This window comes from Hemiscyllium ocellatum, chromosome 2 (assembly GCF_020745735.1).
Source record: "Hemiscyllium ocellatum isolate sHemOce1 chromosome 2, sHemOce1.pat.X.cur, whole genome shotgun sequence".
In the NCBI taxonomy this organism is placed as follows: domain Eukaryota; kingdom Metazoa; phylum Chordata; class Chondrichthyes; order Orectolobiformes; family Hemiscylliidae; genus Hemiscyllium; species Hemiscyllium ocellatum.
Window position 1 is genome coordinate 27,261,812 of NC_083402.1, and position 19,794 is coordinate 27,281,605.

The 19,794-nt window shown below is 40.0% G+C and overlaps 1 protein-coding gene across 8 annotated transcripts in view; it reads left to right on the forward strand.

Moving 5' to 3' along the window:
• The window catches only part of LOC132822044 (teneurin-3), an 822,914-nt gene that overhangs the window by 684,108 nt on the left and 119,012 nt on the right, over nt 1-19,794 (forward strand). For all 8 annotated transcript variants that reach the window (XM_060835055.1, XM_060835070.1, XM_060835085.1 and 5 more), the window contains 2 exons: nt 1,490-1,690; nt 9,687-9,872. In XM_060835055.1, coding sequence (XP_060691038.1) covers nt 1,490-1,690; nt 9,687-9,872 — 387 coding nt within the window. The remainder of the gene's footprint in view (nt 1-1,489; nt 1,691-9,686; nt 9,873-19,794) is intronic.

The window sequence follows — 19,794 nt, forward strand, 5'->3', positions numbered from 1 at the left end:
GACAGACCTCATCTTTTATATTCAGAAACTCAAATGGTGCTTCCTCCCTTTAACCCTCAGTAGAAACTTCCTTCATGGAGAGTTCCATCATCCGCGCAAAAGATATTGCGCTTCATATCACTGCCATTTTGCAAACATGCTTGAAAGAAACACACCCATCCCACACAAATGCTGACTGCTATTTTAAATTAACTTGAGCAGAGTAGAATGGAACCTTTGTTCTGCTCTGGAGGCCATGTCAAGAACAGCAAGATGTCTTATAGGTCACAAATACGGCAGAACCCACTGACTGTCAGCTTTTATTCATGGAATCAACCAAAATGGCTTGGAGCCAAAATGTTGCTGTTGTAAAGGGTAGGAGTAAATTTAAATCAAACATGGTTAAACATTGCAAACACCATTTTTTTTAATGAAGCAGTTGATCAGTATCTGTTTCCAACCTCCCCTCTTTTCAACAAAGACAAATTTTGCACCTTGGACATATGCATTTTGGTTTGCAATGTATAAAAAAACAGGTGATGTTCAGAGCTTGTTGCAGTTTATTAGCTTCAAGTTATTTGCAGGTTATTTGAGAGGGTTAGAGATATCTGTGTTGACTGGGGTGGAAAAGAGGTGTGGCAACTAAGTGGAATTAATTGATATTTACAAGCAGTTCTGGATACATTGAAATGTATACATTCTTGATCTGCAAATTAAAATTGAACACTTTCTACAAAACATTGCCAATTCACAATATCAATTTGAAGCTTTGTCAAGAAGTGGAAAATCTGCTCTATAAGATCAAGAGTTTGCATCAAATTGTTAACAATCAGGACTGAGATTTCGGTATGATCCAAACTCATTTTTCTGAACTAAAAGGGCACAGAATTACAATGCAATCTGCTGTGATGTTATCATGCCCATCTCTTTCAAATGACAGCTATCCAAGTAACAGGGTTGGTTTACCTTACTGCCCTTGAACCAAGTACTGAAGGAAGTCCACGCTCACTGAGTAATGTTCTTCACTTTGAGATGATAAAACAATGAGAAGATATTGATGTTTTTCCACATCGCAAAATAAAGAATTGCCTCAGTCAAATGTATTGATACTCTGCTATCATGCACTGTAGTCATTCAGTCAGTGGGATGAACTGACAAGATAGCTGATGCTGGTAAATTATGATGACAATTGGTCGCTATTTTTTGTTCTTTCTGTCATAATCATGGTATTGAGGAGGAAGCCGTGAAAGATCAGTTCATTTTTCAAGTGTAAAATCCAATTTCTCTATCTCAGAAATATTGATTTTATTGATCTTTGCTCATACAGTAAAGCAATTAGTGCTGAAGAGATTAAATTTTCAGGTCGTTGACCCTACAAGTGTAAAATTTTATTGAGTCAAATTGTTAAATTAGATCTCATCATCTAAAGCACATTAAAGTGAATTAGAGGGCCAAATCTTTGCTATTGCTCATCTCTTAGACTAAAGGATGATTTCTTTTTCTCTTGCAGCGGACTGCTTTGATCCAACCTGTTCGAACCATGGCGTCTGTATCCATGGGGAATGCCACTGCAGTCCGGGATGGGGCGGTTCAAACTGTGAAAATTCCAAAACCATGTGCCCTGATCAGTGCTCTGGTCACGGGACCTATCTTCAGGAGAGTGGTTCCTGCACTTGTGATCCAAATTGGACAGGCACAGACTGCTCAGTAGGTGAGTTGACAGAGGACATCTTACAAATAATCCCATAAGTGGTGAAATAGCGATAGCCTTAATTCCCTAAGGTTCAGAAGCAGCAACACACTTAGCAACCTATACTGCAACCTAGTGATTTTTCGACATCAACAGATAGATTACCTCAGCAAAACCTATCTTCAATTTTAATGGTATGACTTGATTAAAGAATCCTGCCTTTTTGGAGGCCAATTTTTTTATGGTGCGCAAGCAAGAAACTTCCTCACAGAAATAGCAGCTGACTAGCAGTACGATCAAAGTGTGGGCTTCACAATACAGATCTTCCTATGAGTTCCTTCAGCAGTTTCAAATTACTGCAGATGCACTGAAAACAAAAAACGCTGGAAATCAGAGCATGGAGAAAGAGAGCAAGCCAACGTTTCAAATCTAGACAATGCTTCCATCAGATTGCCAGCATTTCTTGTTTTCCCTCAGTCGTTTATTAAATTTGCTTCTAACAATGGTCTCAAAGTGTTCTTCCGATGACTATTTTTAGTCACTCATGGGACTTGAGCATTTCAAGCATTTATTGCCCATCCTTTTTTGCCCATGAAAGGATGGGTGAATTCAGCGCCTGTCCAGCTACTGAGGCACCAAGATGGCAGAATTTTCGTGTGCCAAGGCGATTGGCTTTGTCTCACTGGATTAGTAAGAGAGAAAAATTATTAATCTTGGCTTCTTGATCACTGTTCAGTGAGCATTGCCGGACTCTAAGAGAGTCAGGACTGGGACTCAAGTACAATGGTTAAACAATTCCCTTTTGCTCAGAGTCCACCGCATTGCAGCTCACTACTCAGCCAGGATACTGAAAGACACCTCTTCCCTATAACACTGTCCACTAATGGAACTGTTTTGGGGCAAAGGAAGAGTGAAAACAACACCAACTTCCTTTTCTCCTTGTTAACATTAATATTACAATCTGACAAATTCTTGCCTGTAAACATTTCTAGCTTGCAAGCTAGGTGTTTCTGACAATGTCATCTTAAGTATGCACACTTTGTACCCACTGTTTTCAATTCTCTGCATGCTGCTGAATCTATCAAAATCCCAACATGGAGAAAAATCCAAATCTTATCTCCATTTCTGTATTCTTTCAAAGCAGCTTTCTCTCATTAAATTTCAGCAGACGATGGCAGTATTCGGGACTGGACAACAGGAGTATTTATTTCCATCATCATTTCTTTTTCTCCCTTCTTCTGCATGATTCATAAAGTTTCGGGATGCGGTCTTCAAAGGTGCCCATTCTTGTTAGTTGTCAGCTGTGGCTCAGTTGGTGGCACTCTCACATCTGAGTTGCAATGTGGTTGGTTCAAGCCATACTTCAGAGACTTCACCATCGTGCCACTCTGATATACAACTACACAGGCACTATTGCTGTGGTGAAATGATAAACCGAGTCTCTGACTGTCCCGAAACGTTTCTGGAAAAGACCCAGGGTAGTCATCCCCTCTCTCATGTCCAGCACTTCGCCTCAACCAATATCATTAAAATAGATTTCCTGATCACTATCACGTTGCTGTTCGTAGGGGCCTTTTTTTAAACCAATAGTTGTACTGGTGATACAAATTGACTGCTACATTGTTTTATATTGCAGCAGTGACTATACTTCCCAGGTGGGGACAAAATAGTTTGAGACAACCTGAGCCCTTTTTTCCCTTAGCAAGGCCTGTGCCTGCAGTTCGTGGCATATACAGTCATTGAACTTCACAGTACAAGTAGCCACTTAGCTTATCATGCCTGTACTTGCTGTCACCTAGCTGGCTCCACTCTCCAGCTGTGTCTCTATAGCCCCCGAAATTGATCACTTTCAGATCTGGCTCACTTCAGAAACCTCATTTGGATTCCACCTCCACCACTCTGTCAGGCAGTGCATTCCAAATCCGAACAACTCTCTGAGTATGGAACAAAGGACGTTACAGCATGGTACAGGCCCTTCAGCCCTCGATATTGTGCCTACCTGTGGAACCAATCTGAAGCCCATGTAGCCTACACTTTTCCATTTTCATCCATATGTCTATCCAATGACCATTTAAATGCTCTTAACTTTGGTGAGTCTGCTATTGTTGCAGGCAATGCTTTCCACACCCCTACTATTCTCTAAGTAAATAAGACATCTGTCCTATATCTATCACCTCTCAATTTCAGGCTATGTCCTCTTGTGCGAGCCATCATCATCCAAGGAAAAAAGCTCTCAGTGTCCACCCTATCGAACCCTCTGATTATCTTGTGTGTGTCAATTAAGTCACCTCTCAACATTCTTCTCTCTCACGAAAACAGCCTCAAATCCCTCAGCCTTTCCTCATATGACCTTCCCTCCATATCAGACAGCATCCTCATAAACCTCCTCTGAAACCTTTCCAAAGCTTCCACATCATTCTGATAATGCGGTGACCAGAACTGTATGCAAGATGAGAAGTTTCTTCTCATCACACTCCTAGCTGTCTTGCTGACAATCTTCAAATTGTGACCCCTAGCTATCTACATACCAATTAGTGGAAACAGAATATTCTTCATTACCCTGACAAAATTGTTCGTAATTCTGGAACACCTCAATAAGGTTCTTAATCTTCCATGCTCCAAGCAGAATAAGCCCCAATTTCTTTTTACTTGAATCTAAAATCCCTTCTTCCTGGGATCATTATAGTAACTCTCCTTTGCACTCTCTCCAGGGATTTAATATCATTTTGTAAATAATGTGCCCAGAAATGAACACAATATTACAAATATGGTCTGACCAATGACTTATGTATTTTCCTTAACATGCTCAACATATTCCTGTTTGATGAGGAAGACACTGTGTCAAGTTCCTCACAGTAATTTGCAGGATGAAGCAGGATAACCTGACCTCCCTTTGTTGGCAACTGTATCATTGGGAAGGATCTGTTTTCAGATCATGCTTGCTGTTGAAGTCTTGACTAGTTAGTAGAAACAATAGGAGGAGAAAAAGAAAGCAGCTTTGAAATCCGCTGAATTGTAAAATACTTTAAATACTTATTTTCATGGTAGGATGTGATGACTATCAAAAAATATTACTAGCAAAAGTAAAGGAAATTGTTGAAGTGGAATAACTGCCACAAAATAAAGTTTAGCAGATCCCAACACACTTAATTAATGGAAATAAATGTCAATTAATCATAATGCTACTTGTTCAGGTGTCTTAAAGCTATGGCAGTGAAAACATTAATTGGTGATTTTAATGAAAGACAGAAGCTGAACATGTATACCATAAATTTTCAAGCTAACATCAGTTAAAATATTGTCATGCACATGCCCTTTTTAGGAAGAAGCTTGAAACAACTTAGATTATGATTGGTGCGTGCTTTATATTGATACTGATCTGCTTCACATGTCCCACCTTGTTTCTTTCAGTGTTGGATTATTTGTTACTTAATTCCAGATTTTATTAGTCGAATTTAGTGTTTTTGTGTCATTGCTGTGCACTGGCAGAAAACAGAGTTTTTGGCGTTGATGCATGTAATAATTTATGTGAAAATTTAACATGAGGTGATGCTTGAATTAGTGTGTCAAGCCTAAAGCAAACCTACTTGGAATGGAGATTTTGCACAAAGTTGCCTGTTGAGTTCTGCACCTTCTTAGATTTCTATACTGAGCTTTTACAGAGAAGATAACTTGAGTGAGTGGTAAACAATGAGGTAAGAGTCATGTTAAGGTATCAGGCTATAACATGTCAAAGTAGGCCATTGAGCCTATTGAGTTTACTTGGCTATACAGTGGGATTTGGCTAATCTGGTAATCCTCAACTCCCACTTTCCTGCCTTTTCCCTATAACCATTGATTCCCTTACTGATTAAAAATCTGTCTCAAAGCCATAAATATATTTAATGACCCAGCCTTTACAGCCCTCTGCGATAACGAATTATCAAGTTTTTACCCACTTACTTAATGTGCCTATGTCACAATGCAGACTGTGTCGTCCTCACTACTTGCTTTCCCACCTATTTTTGTGTCATCTGAAAATTTGGTGATGATACATTCACTTGCATCATTAATAATAATTGTAAATAATTACAATTTATAATTACAATAATAATAGCAGCTTCAGTACTGATATCTGTGGAACTTCATTAGTTACAGGCTCAAATGGTAAAAATAGCCCCTTATTTCAACTCACTGTCTTCTATCAGTTAGTTAATTCTCTGCCCATGCTAAAATCTATCCACAAATACGTGGGCTCTTAGTAAATAACCTTATGTGTGACGTAAGTTTGCACGTAAGGTTTAATTTGGAAATTAAAATGCGTTACATCTCCTAGTTCCCCTGTACTGTAGATGTAGAAACTGCAGAGTAGCTTATTACTGATTTTATAAATGTGGCAGTCAATTTTTTTAAAATCCATTCATTGGATGAATTCATCGCTGGCTGTCCAGCATTTATTGCCCATCCCTGGTTGCCCTTGAGAAGATGGTAGTCAGCTTTTTTCTTGAACCACTGCAATCAATGTACTTTGGGTTGATCCATAATGTCCTTAAGATGGGAATTCTGGGAGTTTCACCTACTGATACTGAAGGAACGGTGATATATTTCCAAGTCATGACAGTGAGTGGCTTGGAGAGGAACTTGCAGATGGTGGTGTTCCCATATATCTGCTGTCTTGCCTTCTAGATGGACATGGTCACAGGCTTGGAAGATGCTGTCTGAGGATCTTTGCCGAAGTTTTGCAGTGCATCTTGTAGATAGTACACACTATCAAGAGTCAAAAGAATGGAATCCTGAGTCCACACTGTAAAATCAGGGCTGAGTAGGAGGGAATTGTTAAAAAAACTGAGTTAAACCAGGAAGAATAGAGCAGACAGAATGGGCTCTGACTGGGTTAAATTCCAAGGAAGAAATCGTTAGGCACAGTCTGGTCACCACGAGATAAGTGCAGCAAATGGTACAATAGATGCTTACACAATATTTAATCACAATGCAACAGTAATAGTGGTAACGTAAGAGAACAAATGCATCCCTGTAGATTTCACCACCAATCAAATGTGAACAATTGCAGCCAATGACTAATTCACAGTCATTTTGTGCAGTAATATCTTCATTATAAAGTTCCCTTTGAATGCATCAGGAAAGCAATGATGGGAACAAGTTAATGGAAGTATTATTCTGAACCAGTGTAGCCATCAATTTCATCCTCAATCTCATTTTTCACATTAAGGTTTGAAAGAGAATCTGCTGTTGCCAGGGGATGGGTCCTGGCCTATGCTGAATGAGTGGGTTCAGGTTTAAGTGGCTTGTTGATTCTGTACGTGCCAAATGAAAGTATATGTAAGTGTGCCCTTTAGCACAGATTAGTCCCACTACCTCTCCATCATGGCAATTGTATGAAACACCAGTCTTCCATGATGAAATAGATGCTGCCAAAACATTGTTTGATCTTTGCACAGAAGACTGGCTATTAATTAGTTGCACAATTTCACTTCAATTAAATGAACTTCAATTAATAAGTTGGTAGTGAAGATTGACACAGCCGCGCTTGAAGGTGGTGTGTTAAAGGCTGATAAACACCTTGGTGCTAATGAAAAATTGATTAGATTGATTCACAGGAGAAACAAGACACGCGATTAAAAAAACTTTTCCTCGCAAAGCCAAGTTAATATTTTGCTGCATCGAGGTTAATCAGCCCATCCAGGGTCCTTTAATTGAAAGCTTGATTCAGAAGAGAGCTGAGCATGTATAAAGAAATCATTGAAAGGAGCACAATGAACAGACAAGATGGTCCCCCAACATGAGAGCAGTGAGCAACTGATGAAGCTGTGACTAATCCCAGTTGTATTGGATAGATTTTTCTGATCATTGTTTGCAGTAATGAAAGACTGCAGCTGGTTTTTGTTGAAAGTGTTCTTTTAAATCATTCAGTTAGACTTTTGTCTCTACTTTTATTGTGCCCAAACAACTGCATATTATAACACAGATTTTCCAGCATAAGGCAGGATCCTGCATGGAGGGGAGTGGGGATGGTGATGGCATGAGTAGATGATTTGGTTTCAGTGCTAAATTGATAATCCCAACCAGGAAGTTTAAAATGGCCTTGACACTTTCGATTTGTTTACTTGAATGTCCATTGCCCTAGAACCCCAAGTCTGCAAGTTTCAAAAGAGTAAAAAGTGAGGTCTGCAGATGCTGGAGATCAGAGCTGAAAATGTGTTGCTGGTTAAAGCACAGCAGGTTAGGCAGCATCCAAGGAACAGGAAATTCGACGTTTCGGGCCAGAGCCTGATGAAGGGCTCTGGCCCAAAAGGTCGAATTTCCTGTTCCTTGGATGCTGCCTAACCTGCTGTGCTTTAACCAGCAACACATTTTCAGTGCTAGTTTCAAAAACCATACAGAGTGAGGGGCCTGCACAGAAGCTGAGATTGTAAGTTCTTTTGCAAATTGAAAATCCACTGCACTTCTCATCACACGCGTAATGTCCGATTCACCGATTCTGTTTTCACCGATAAAGACACACCAGGATCGAATTCCACACTCTCCACCAGTCAGGAACAGAGCAGTCACTCATGTTCCAATGTTCCTGTCCCCATCTCCAGAAGAACATGTAGGTCCCTGCCAACTGAAGAAAGAAGCCTCACTGCAGTCTTCACATCAGGGTTCAAGGATATCAACAGAGCACTGGTGTCATCTCTGTGCTGAGAAACTGATGTGTACAGTACCGGACATTGCAGCTTTCTGCAGCTCCTCCAGAAATCGCTTGCAAACATTCAAAACAGAAGCAGTGGTAGGCCATTTGGCCCCAAATTCCCTTGTGTATCAGAAACCTATCTACCTCCACCTTAAAAATATTTAATCATCCAGACTCCAGCTTTTGGAGCAGAGTTGCAATTGCACAGCCCTCTGAGAGAAATAAGCAATCCTCATCTTGAATATTCCTTCCAAGGTGTGTGGCCACTCAGAGGTTCCTCGACCATTTGTCAACATGCTGCACATTAACTATTTTTTATTCTTTCATTGTATGAGGGCATCGAAAGCTAGACCAGCATTTATTGTCCATCCCTAATTGCCCAGTTAAGAGTCAATCACATTACTGTGGATCTGGAGTCACATGTAGGCGAGACCAGATTAGGATGGCAGTTTCTTTACCTAAAGGACATTGGTGAGCCACATGGGCTTTTCTGACAATTAACAATGGATTCACAGTCAACATTAGACTCTTAATTCCAGATTTTTAAGAAATTGAATTCAAATTCCATCATCTGCTGTGGCAGGATTAAAACCTGGGTCCCCAGATCATTACCTGAATCTGTGGATTAATAATCCAGTGACAATTCCACAAGGCCATTGCCTCCCCATCTGAACTTCAACATGAACATTACTCATGTCTGTCTGATAAGGGCATCTCCTGTTTTAAAACAGTGCCATCTAGATCTGGACTCGACCGCAAAGGAAACATCCTTCACGCGACTACTTTTGTGAAGATCTCTCAGGCTTTTATAAAATTCAGTCAAGTCTCAGATAAGATGTAGCAGGTGCTAGGCGGGTTGACAAAGCCTTAAACAATTGCTGATGTTTAGAATATAACCAAATAATCTGTTGTGGGTTTATGTCCAGTCAAGATTAGAGTGGTGCTAGAAAAGCACAGCAGGTCAGGTAGCATTCTTGGAGTAGGAACGTCGACGTTTCGGGCAAAACCCCTTCATCAGGAATGTTGTGGGTTTATGCCTGCTCTTTACAGAATCTCTGAATAAAAGCATATAATTGATGTTTTTTAAAAAACCCACTGTGTTTATGGCAAAACGAGTTTTAATTTACTGTAAAACCTGGGGTGTTGTTAATGGGAGAATGTGAATGCATTGTATTTCTTTACTCATGCATGTTCTGTTGGGCCCCATACAGGTTTAAATGGTATGTTATTAATGTGAGGAGTCTGTGACAGGAGATGAATTCAGTGCCTTGACCATGCTTTCACAGCTGTGAGTTTTGCATTGACTGTGAAATTCACTGTGCTGGGTTTGTTTGTGCTCCACAGAGATTTGTGCCGTGGAGTGTGGAACTCATGGCATTTGCCTGGCGGGTGCCTGTCGATGTGAGGAAGGCTGGACTGGCGCAGCTTGTGACCAGAGAGCTTGCCACCCTCGCTGCTTGGAGCATGGAACCTGCAACAATGGCAAATGCGAGTGCAACCAAGGCTGGAATGGTGAACACTGCACCATTGGTAGGTTGTTGCTTTACAGCGTATGGAATGAAATCATCTCAAAATGGCCATGAGGCAGTATCTAAAACATTGAATGGTAACACTCATACTGTTTATGCTACCAGTGCCCAATTTGATTAGTGGATAAGAGAATTGGGTGGAAATAACATTATTCTTATTTCTCATGTTCACGGGAAACTCAACAAATTCATAAAGTTGGACTATAATAGTGGGTTTTCCACACTGTCTTCTTGTAAAATCAGGTATTTCAAAATCTACTTGCATATAGTATTCAATGTGTTAGATTGCTGTTGTTTTATTTGTAACAATGATTGGAACCTCTGAGAAGGCATTTCTACATAATTCCTCAACAGAAAATAAAATAATGGGAAATTAGTGTTTTGAAAATTTGAAATTAATATGTCAATAAAGATACTGTCGTCAAGGAGTGATGAATGTTAGGAATAAGCTGCAAATACATATTTCCATGCCACATTCAAATTCAGGCAAGCCCAGTAGTAAGCTGTCTATTCCACTTGTTAACCAGAATACAGAAGGAAGCAGAGGAATGTAGAGTATTGTAGAGCAGAGTGTTGTAGGAGACACAACATTGGTGCCAGTGCAAGTATTGTAGTGTACCTTGAGTTAGTAATGACTGCCTGAGGGAGCAGAAGGCTAGCCCTGTCTGGAGTGTGGCACTAAGCCAGAGGCAGAAATCTTCATATGTTGAAATCTTGGCACATCAAGCCTGTAGTCAGTCTTTCTTGGAACTCGCTAAATGATGACTCTATTATCTTGTATCTTTTTTGTCTCAGTGTTTAATGTTTGCATCCATTGACACAGCAGTGTTTATAGTGACTTTTCGGCTAGTAAATCTTTTTGTAAAGTAATGAGGTAAATAGCAAACTTAAAAAATGTGTTGAAAACAGAAAGACATGCAGATTACGTCAGAGTGATCTCAGAAAAAAATCAGCCTGAACAATTTTGTGGAAATACATTGAATCGGATTAGCTTTCACAGTGACCTTTGAAAAGGTTTGGTTCAGAGACACTCGCACTGCAATTTTCTTTCTCCTTCAAAAGTCAGTCATTTCTGAGTCTGAATGAAGTGAAAGATCTTACGCAAAGAGCAGTAGAAAATTGTTATTGGACTTTTCAATCAAGTTGATTAAATCTTCCCTTTGTTACTCCCCACTGGGATGTGCACTGTAAATCACGACCTGCTATTCCTGGAGTCATCACAAAACCTAAGAAACTATATCAAAGTGTCCAGTTTCCTTGTCTGATACATGCAGGTTAACACAAAGCACTCATTGGCTTTCTATATTTAACAAATAAAAAGATTCAAACCACAGAAAAGCAAGTATGATCTGTTGACATATAACTTGACTAGTTAATTAAAGACAGTGTCTTCTAACAGTCACAACAGCAGCCAAGGATGTATTTTCACAATTCCAGACCCACTGTGTCCACACATAGGATTTCGATAACACCACACTGCAGCTGCGCAGAAAAGCTCCATAACACTGAAAGACATTTCAGCATGGCAGGAGGGTATGGGAGTAGGAGGACATAAGTGCCTGGAGAAAAGATGCTGTGGGAGAGAGAGAGATAGAGGATGTGGTGGGGGCAGAGGCCATGTGGATGGTAAGACAGAGAGATGGGACATGGGGAGAAGGAGGCATGAGGGGGAGAGAGAAGATGAAACAGAGAGCATGGGAAAGAGAGACCACAGATACTGAGGCTGAGGGAAGTGTGGGGAGAGAGTGAGAGAGAGGATGCAGAGGGAATGAGGATGTGAAAAGAGGCATTTCTCACTTGCACCCATTCACAACAGCAACACATTTAAACCTGTGCCTGAGCCAGTTTAAATGCACAAACTTAAATGGTGCGTTGTACACATGCATTGGTGTCTGCAAATGCAATCTTGGTCAAAATTCTAAATCCCTTCTAAAAGACACACACACACACACACACACACACACACACACAGAGACAGACAAAAAGAAAATTGGTGTTATGAACGTAGGGGGAAAGGTATTGGGGGAAGAGTTGAATAGCATCAGTCCTCAATTTTGAATGGAGGAGTTCATTTTGTCTCTCAAGTCCTCCAGTTTAGTGAGCTATTCCTTTAGGTTCTGTCACTTCTTCACAGGAGGCTCAGAGCAACTGGCTCACACATTATAAAGTCTATGATTATTTGCTGATGGAAGAAAACAAGGGGCTTTCTTTAACTTGCAGTATTTTACTGTGAGATACACAACACTTCCTTTCCTGAGGTATGAGGGCTTCTCTCTGGATCATTCACACCCACAAGCAGAAACCAATCAGAGAGTTGTCATTAGGCTGATCCTTGACATCTGTGACTGGACAAAATTTTACAAACCAATCAGTTGCTTGTTGCCAGCCGAATCTCACTTCCTACTGAATGCCGTACTGTCTCGTCACCCCATCCCCCCACTACTTGCAAAGCACCAGTGTGACCACAATTTGCAATGAATTTCAGTAACTTGCTTTTTAATACTCCAGCAGTTCCTTTCTCTGTCCTTTTTCATAAAATAATTATTTTCACAATTCAGTCCTCAATCAAAGATAAAGTAAAATAAAAACATGAGGTCTTTACACACTTGCATCTCACAATAACTCAGTATATTTAATTATTGAGGGATAAAGATGAATTGCATTCAACATCCAAATGCCCTTTTGCATTCTCCATTTTTACATTTTGAGTCAGTCCTCAAGGGTTTTGAAATAATTTTCTCTGTCCTACTGCCTCTGCTCCAACCATCTGTCTCCAACTGCTCAATGACTTTCAGTGAACTGCACCCCCCAGCACAACATGTTGCAAGTTGAGTGTACCACATAACCTCCTCACCTATTTTCTAATTATAATACCTTCACATTGCAGAGAAACATTTTATTTTATCCTTGCCACCCCCTGTTTGCTGCAAGTGTTCACTCCATGTTGTGCAACCTCACATCTTTCACCCTCTATAAATTCCAGCTCATCTAAATCTCGGGACCCCATCCTCCAGCTTGTACCAGTCTAATTCACACATCACTCTGTTGAACATGCATTTTTTCTTTCTTTCTTTTTCACTCATTCATGGGCTGTGAGAGTCATCGGGTAGGCCAGCATTTATTTCCCACCGTGACTTGCCCTCTAGATTGGTTTGCCTCCTGGTTAAGCAGTAGCTTGGTTTTAAAATTCTGATTGTCACTTTCAATCCATAAGTTCTCCAGCACCGCCTCCAGAAGACTTGTGTCCTTCTCCAGTTCTCTAAGATTTCAGCCCTCCACCAACCCCTTGAATATCCCTTATCTTTTTGACTGAAATTTTGATTGTCTGGTTAAATTCATTTTTTAAAATGTTTGGTAACAATCCTGCAAAGGACCTTGGTACATTTCACTCTGTCAATGATGCTACACAAATGCAAGTTATTGTTGATATCAATTCACAGGTGCTGGAGTTCATCAATGCCCCAGCCAAACCAGTTAAAATGGGTGCTGTGACAGTAAGTGACAGCAACTTGTTGAATTCAGATTATGAAACATACAAATCAGAGCTTGGTTTTGTCTCCACCATATTCACATTTTCAGTACATTGACCTGGTTCAGGTGGTTAAACAGAGATACCAGGAACAGATTCTCTCTTCCTCATCCAGGTTATGCATATTAATTGTCTTCGGATCAGGTAATAAATTAAATAGAGGATGGGTCAGAGTTAGGGTCCTATGGTGCTGCTGTTAGTAATATATAACAATTGGAGATGGTCACTCCACTGGAGTTGGTATGTGAGAAAGAAAATGGATGCTTCAAATTCCTGGAAATTCCTATATTGAGAAAAGATGAAGTGAGGAGAATATTAATATAAAACAGCAAGCTGTGGATGCAAGAAATCTGAAACACAAATAGAGGTTTGCTGGTGAAATTCAGCAGGTCTGGCAGTATCTGCAGAGAGAAAGCACTCTTCGCATTTCAAGTGTTCACTTTGCTTTCTCTCCACAGGTACTGCCAGACCTGCTGGGTTTCTCTCCAAGCTGCTGTTTCTGTTTCAGCATGTAATCCTGGGGCTGTGTTTAGCTGAAATTCATGGAGCAGTCGGAGATGGATGATCAAAACAGAGCAAGTAGAGTAGGGAAAACAATTTAGGAAATGAAATACCAGTTCCCGAATCGTGGCCAGAAAGTATGGAGAGGTTTGAATGAATAGACCAAATGTGCTTCTTCTACCCAAAACACTAAAAGATTACTCTCAGAATGAACAGAGATTGAAGTTCCAGTTGTAAGGTTTCTGAAAGCACCACTAATTTCAGAAAATAGGATTTCACTGTGACAATAAATGTACAGGTGTATCTCAATGATCTCAGCCACAGCCTGTCAACTCCTCTGCACTTTATAGTCTTGGTCAGTTTAAATCTGGAAAGGCAAGCAGCCATTCTTGTGGTGCTTTATTAGAAAAGAAATGTTTTGATTCAGTGGTAATCTTGTTCTGGCACTAATCTCCCGTAAGTGTCTTCCACACTTTCATGCTTATTGAACAGCATTGATTTTCATGTTTGTGCAGTTAGGTATTCAAACGGGTCCTTGCCTCAGGGAAATTGTAATTCCTTTAGTTCTAATTCCTTCCTTTGCAAAGGTGGTTGGGGTGTGGGGTCAGGGGGAGAATGCAACTAGCAATCTGTTATCATTCTAATGCTTCAGTATAGTGGGAACTGGATCATTAACAAATGCATGGAGTTGATCTGGTTTATTTTAGACAGTTACAACCAATAGTGCTGAATGATCCATCAGGCACACATGAGCACTTGAAACTTTCAGGGAAACATTGTATCCTGCACTTTTCAGAATGAAATGCTGGACCTGTACTTATTTTTTAATTGTTGTATTGTGACATTCCTTGTCTTCACTTGCGACTCATCTGTGGTTACCTGAGAATTCCTTAACAAGTAGGCAAAGAGAACTCTGAAGAGTAGTCAAATTAGCGGGATCATTAATTGGGATATTCTTGTCAGGATGAAATTCATCATTTAACAGATCATTTCATTAAGCAGCCCCCCCCCCCCCTCTACATGAGTGGAAATGGGATTGAGCCAATTGGTCACTTAAAAAAAATCTCCTGTGAAGCAGTCATCATTACTCTTTCACTGCCAATTAGGACTCAGTTTGTGACATTTGTGTTCTACACAGCCAGTTAAGTGGAAGCTATGGCTTGGGTTCCTTGTTTTTCTTGAATGAGCTTTGAATAATTGGATGTCTACTAAATGATTCAATACATTGGCTATGTAAAGCACAAGGTGCCGAATGAGTATTAACAGAGCAAAAGCAGAGAACACTGGAAAAACTCAGTAGGTCTGGCAGTATCTGTGGAGAGAAAACAGGTATTCTTTCCAGTCTAGTATGAATCTTCTCAAAATCTAAAGAGTTTTCTTAAGATATCAGGCTCAAAACGTTAACTCTGTTTTCTCTCCACCGATGCTGCCACACATGCTGAGTTTTTCCAGCATTTTCTGTGTTTGTGCCTTTATTCAAGTATATGCTGGAGGTCTCTTACCCCTTGCTGGTTAATTTTCCACAGGATAGCTGTTAAGCTCATCCTGATGTTGGACTATCTGCTATGCATATTGTGAAGTGATGGAAAAGCAGGCAATTTTCATCGGAAGTTTTTCCTTTGTCCAACCCTTGCCTTCTGTATAGGTCCATGCTTAATCAATTGATTACTGATAAGCCATTTAAGAGATTGTCATTCATTTGTTCTTGGCTGTTTAGCAAACAGTGGCTCAAATCCGCCCATGCACATTTCCAGTGGGGGTTTAGGGGCTCTCTAGTGGTGCATTAGTAGTGTCCTTATCCCTGGAACAGGAGGGCTGGATTCAAGTCTCACCTACTCTAGCGGTGTATAATAACATCCCTGAACAGGTTGTTTAGAAAGATTTTGTTTTAAATTCTGGCGGGGGTTACTGCAGATTACTGAACACGGAGGGAAGCAGAGACCATTTTTGTTTCCTTAAGCCAGAGGTGCTGAAGTCTATTGTAGCTCCCCTGTCAGTAATCAACTGAGATCAAAGTCAAGTCCATAAACTTGACTAATTCATTGGGTAGGCTTACTGCGCCAATAGAGATACAGCAGTTTTGTTACAATAAATCAACACGAATGATAGAGGAGTAACAATTAAGCAGTTATTAAATGATATAAAATAGTTTCATGGCCACAACATTCAATGAAGGAGGTTTAAAACATACAGCCCCGATAATGAATATTTTGCCTTAAAACAATGCTTGTCAGAAATAACAGTTGTCTGACATTTGGTTGAATAACAACGGCAAAAGACAGCCATTATGTTTTGAGTACCTTTCATCTGAATCTAACCAACAACCCGTACTTCTCCAAATAGTACTCCTCCAAAATATCGTTCATTCCTTTTTTGGATAGACCCATCAGAGACATTTTGAATTAAAGGTCAAACTGGTACCTAGCATGATGGTTCCATTATCAACTGCTCAGCTACATTCTAAAAATACCCCAAAATACCTCAAATAGATTGGGTTGGGATATCTGGTTGGCATGGACAAGTTGGACCAAAGGGTCTGTTTCCATAATGTACATCTCTATAACTCCATGACTGTATCCTCGTGAATCCTTTACTCAAACCCTGGAAGTCAGCTGCAGTACAATTTTGCCTTTAGGCATTCTACATTCGCAGGACTTTATATTGCCCAATCATACAAAATGTTGGCAATACTTCACAGGCCAAGTCATGAATCAGGTTAATATTTGCAGCTCAGTGATCTATTGTTAGAACTGGGAAGCATTACAGATGGAGCAGGTTTTAAGCAAGTGCAGGGAAAGGAAAGAATAAAAGACAACGGTCTGTGAGAGCGATCTAATGAACAGTAGATTCATTATTAGTACCTGCTGTCAGAAAACGCAGGCAGAGATGATCAAAAACTACTGGGCTCAGTGTTGAGTCCTGAAAGATGTAAAGCTCCTATCCAAAAGATGAGATGTTGTTCCTTTAGGTTTTGTTAAGCTTCAAAAGTTCAGCAGAACAGTGTGAGTGCAGAGAGGACAGAGATATAGCATTATAGTAACAGACCTTAACATAAGAACAGTTAAGCAATCAGGATAATGTAAAATATTGGCAAGCTCACTTCATGCTACATGGAGAATTTTTAAAAATATATACTAATTAATGAAATGACTTTTAACAATGAATATCCTGTTCTCAAAAATGTCGGATATGATACTTTTAAGAAACATGTGGCTTTGGAATGGCTTGTTCAGCAAAACAATCACCTGATCTGCATCTGGGTCTGCCCAATTCCGAAGATATAGCTGAGCAATGACCTCAGTAAGAATACTTGGATGATGTACAATGAAACAACTGCCAGGGAGTGGTCTAGGCACACTGAGAGCATCGAGAAGAGAGCTGATACTTCTTCTCCACAGCTACCATGGGAAGAAGGCTGACCCAAATTGTCACTCTCTTCTCAATCCAATTTATGCCAGAGGTTGAAAGAAATTACACTCTGTTGCTGTGCGAAGGGAACAAAACAGTAATAGTTGGAAACGAATACAGAGGCTGTTCCTGAATGCCATGCTGTAGTCCCAAAAGAAAATCAAACCAGTGCATTCTGATCGTTTCTCCTTCAAGGTATGAGTCTCAAAAGGTCTTGCTGCAAATCATGACCCTCAAGTCAGTGCTTTGTATAAATAGTTATGAAATCCCTGCCTTTGTGAACAGCACATCTCCAAATGGAGATGCAAAACAGCTGACTTGTATTTTTTTCTGGATAAATATATCATGTTTTTTCTCATGTGTAAATGTAGGGGACATGTTCTTGAAATCATGCGAGAAACAGACATCAGCAGTAGTTACAGACAATGCTGCTACTGTTTATTTGTACTTTTTTCCCTTTACTGATTTTGAATGGAGTGTGTGTTACAGTGGTGCAGCAAGGATCAAGTAATTTTTAATGTTCTTCATTATATTCCAATAAGTTGACCTAATTAATTGCACTGAAATGGAACCATTCTCCAGTTGTGGCATAAAATTCTTGTCTGACTGTCGACTTAACCTTAGGCTAATTTTTCTGTTTGAGGTTGGTCAACCTACATTAATTTTTTACATTAAAGTTCTAGCCTGTTGATGTTGCTTTTAAAAGAAGGTTTTTAAGCAGCAAATAAAAGCGGATGATAACATCTGTTTGTATTGTCTGCCTGGAGCTTTTTACTCACACTGTGAGATACAACCTACAATTAATTGTTAGTCTTCAGATATATGCGGTCATGGCAAGAATTAATACTTAGATCCACATTTGGAGATGTGCATGTAAAAGTGGTGGCTAAGTACCAATCTCATAACTGTCACGAAATGTCAGCATTGTCAGGTTTTTAAAAATGTAATTCCCCCGTGGCTTATGGAAGCAAGAGTTTAACAATGTTTAAACTTCTCATTTTCTTCTGTTCACTGAAAACTAAGCAAGTAGCAGCATTTGCTGCAATCTATGTCTTGTCCACAACCCACCCATCCCTGGAGGCGCTTATTAGTTTGAGCTAGTCTCTGCCTCATTACACTTGTCCCTCTGAAAAGCACTTTGGCTTGAACAAAATAGTTACGTGATGACAGTGACGGAACTGCCCTGGGTATATCTTTCTAATGTGGATTGTGGATTTATTATGGCCATCAGGGAGGGATTTGTAAGTCAACACAAGTTTGAGTATCTGTGTAGGAAACTTTTAAGGAAGACATCCTTGGAGTCTCATTGAATAAACAATTTAGAACAAATTCCTCCGAAATTGCCTTCAAGCTAGTCGCAAATGAGAATAGAAACTCTGTTAACGCCAGTCCACTCAAATTGGTCTTGGGTGTGGCAGGGCTAAGCCAAGCCTACTTACTAAAAGGAAGACATTTTCCCTGTAAGGGGCATCTGTACTGACAGTGGCTGTCTCAGCTCAGACACTTATAAGATTTTGCATTATTCTCACCCTGTTTGACGGTGAAAAACAAATGAACTTTCTATATCCTTTTGTTTTCCCAAACAATTTGTCAAAGTGGTGAAGAGTAAAATTTGTGGAGGTAGATTTTCCTGTTTCTTTGCTGACATATTAGGACAAGTTAGTTAGCACTGAACAGGTGCATCTAAACTTCTACCTGAAAGTCAAATGTGTGCTCCTCTCTGTCTCATTTTTGACAGCAGCAAAGAAAAAAAATTGTGCATGCTTCATAAGGTCAATCAAATACATGGAGGATTGACAAAAATGTTTATTCAAAGAGTTCCAATTTAAGGTAGGTCTTGAAGGAGAAGAGAAATGTGAAGAGATAGTGGGATTATCAGATGTGGACATCGCTAGCTAAACCAGCATTTATTGAGAAGGTGAGCTGTCTTCTTCAATTTCTGATGTCCTTTGGGACTTGCACAGTGCTGTTAGAAGGTGAACTTCAGCATTTAGACTGAGTGAAGGAATGATGATATACTTCCAAATCAGGATGATGTGTGGCTTGGAATGGAATCTGCAAGTCATGATGCATCTGCTGCCCTTTGTTCTTCTGGATTGGTAAGGGTTGTGAGTTTGGAAGCTACTTTTGAAGACGGCATGATGAGAGATGGGTTTAGACACAGGAAAATGTAACCTCCAGTGGTGGATCAAAGGAGAGGGCATTCACAAGAAAATATGGATGAGAATTTGAAGTTGGAAATTTTTTAGATTTAGGGAGTGGGTCAACTAACAGAAGTTGATGGATGAGCATCACTGAGTACAATGAACAGAAGATTGGATGAGGGGCAGATTATGGTTAGTAGAGAGTGAGAAGCCAATCAAGAGGGCATTAGAGTAATCAGTAGTGACATAAAAATGGATAAAGATTTCAGCAGCAGATCCTCTAAGGAAAGGCCATGATGGAATAAAAGCCCTGACATTATTCAAGAACAATTAGACGCTGC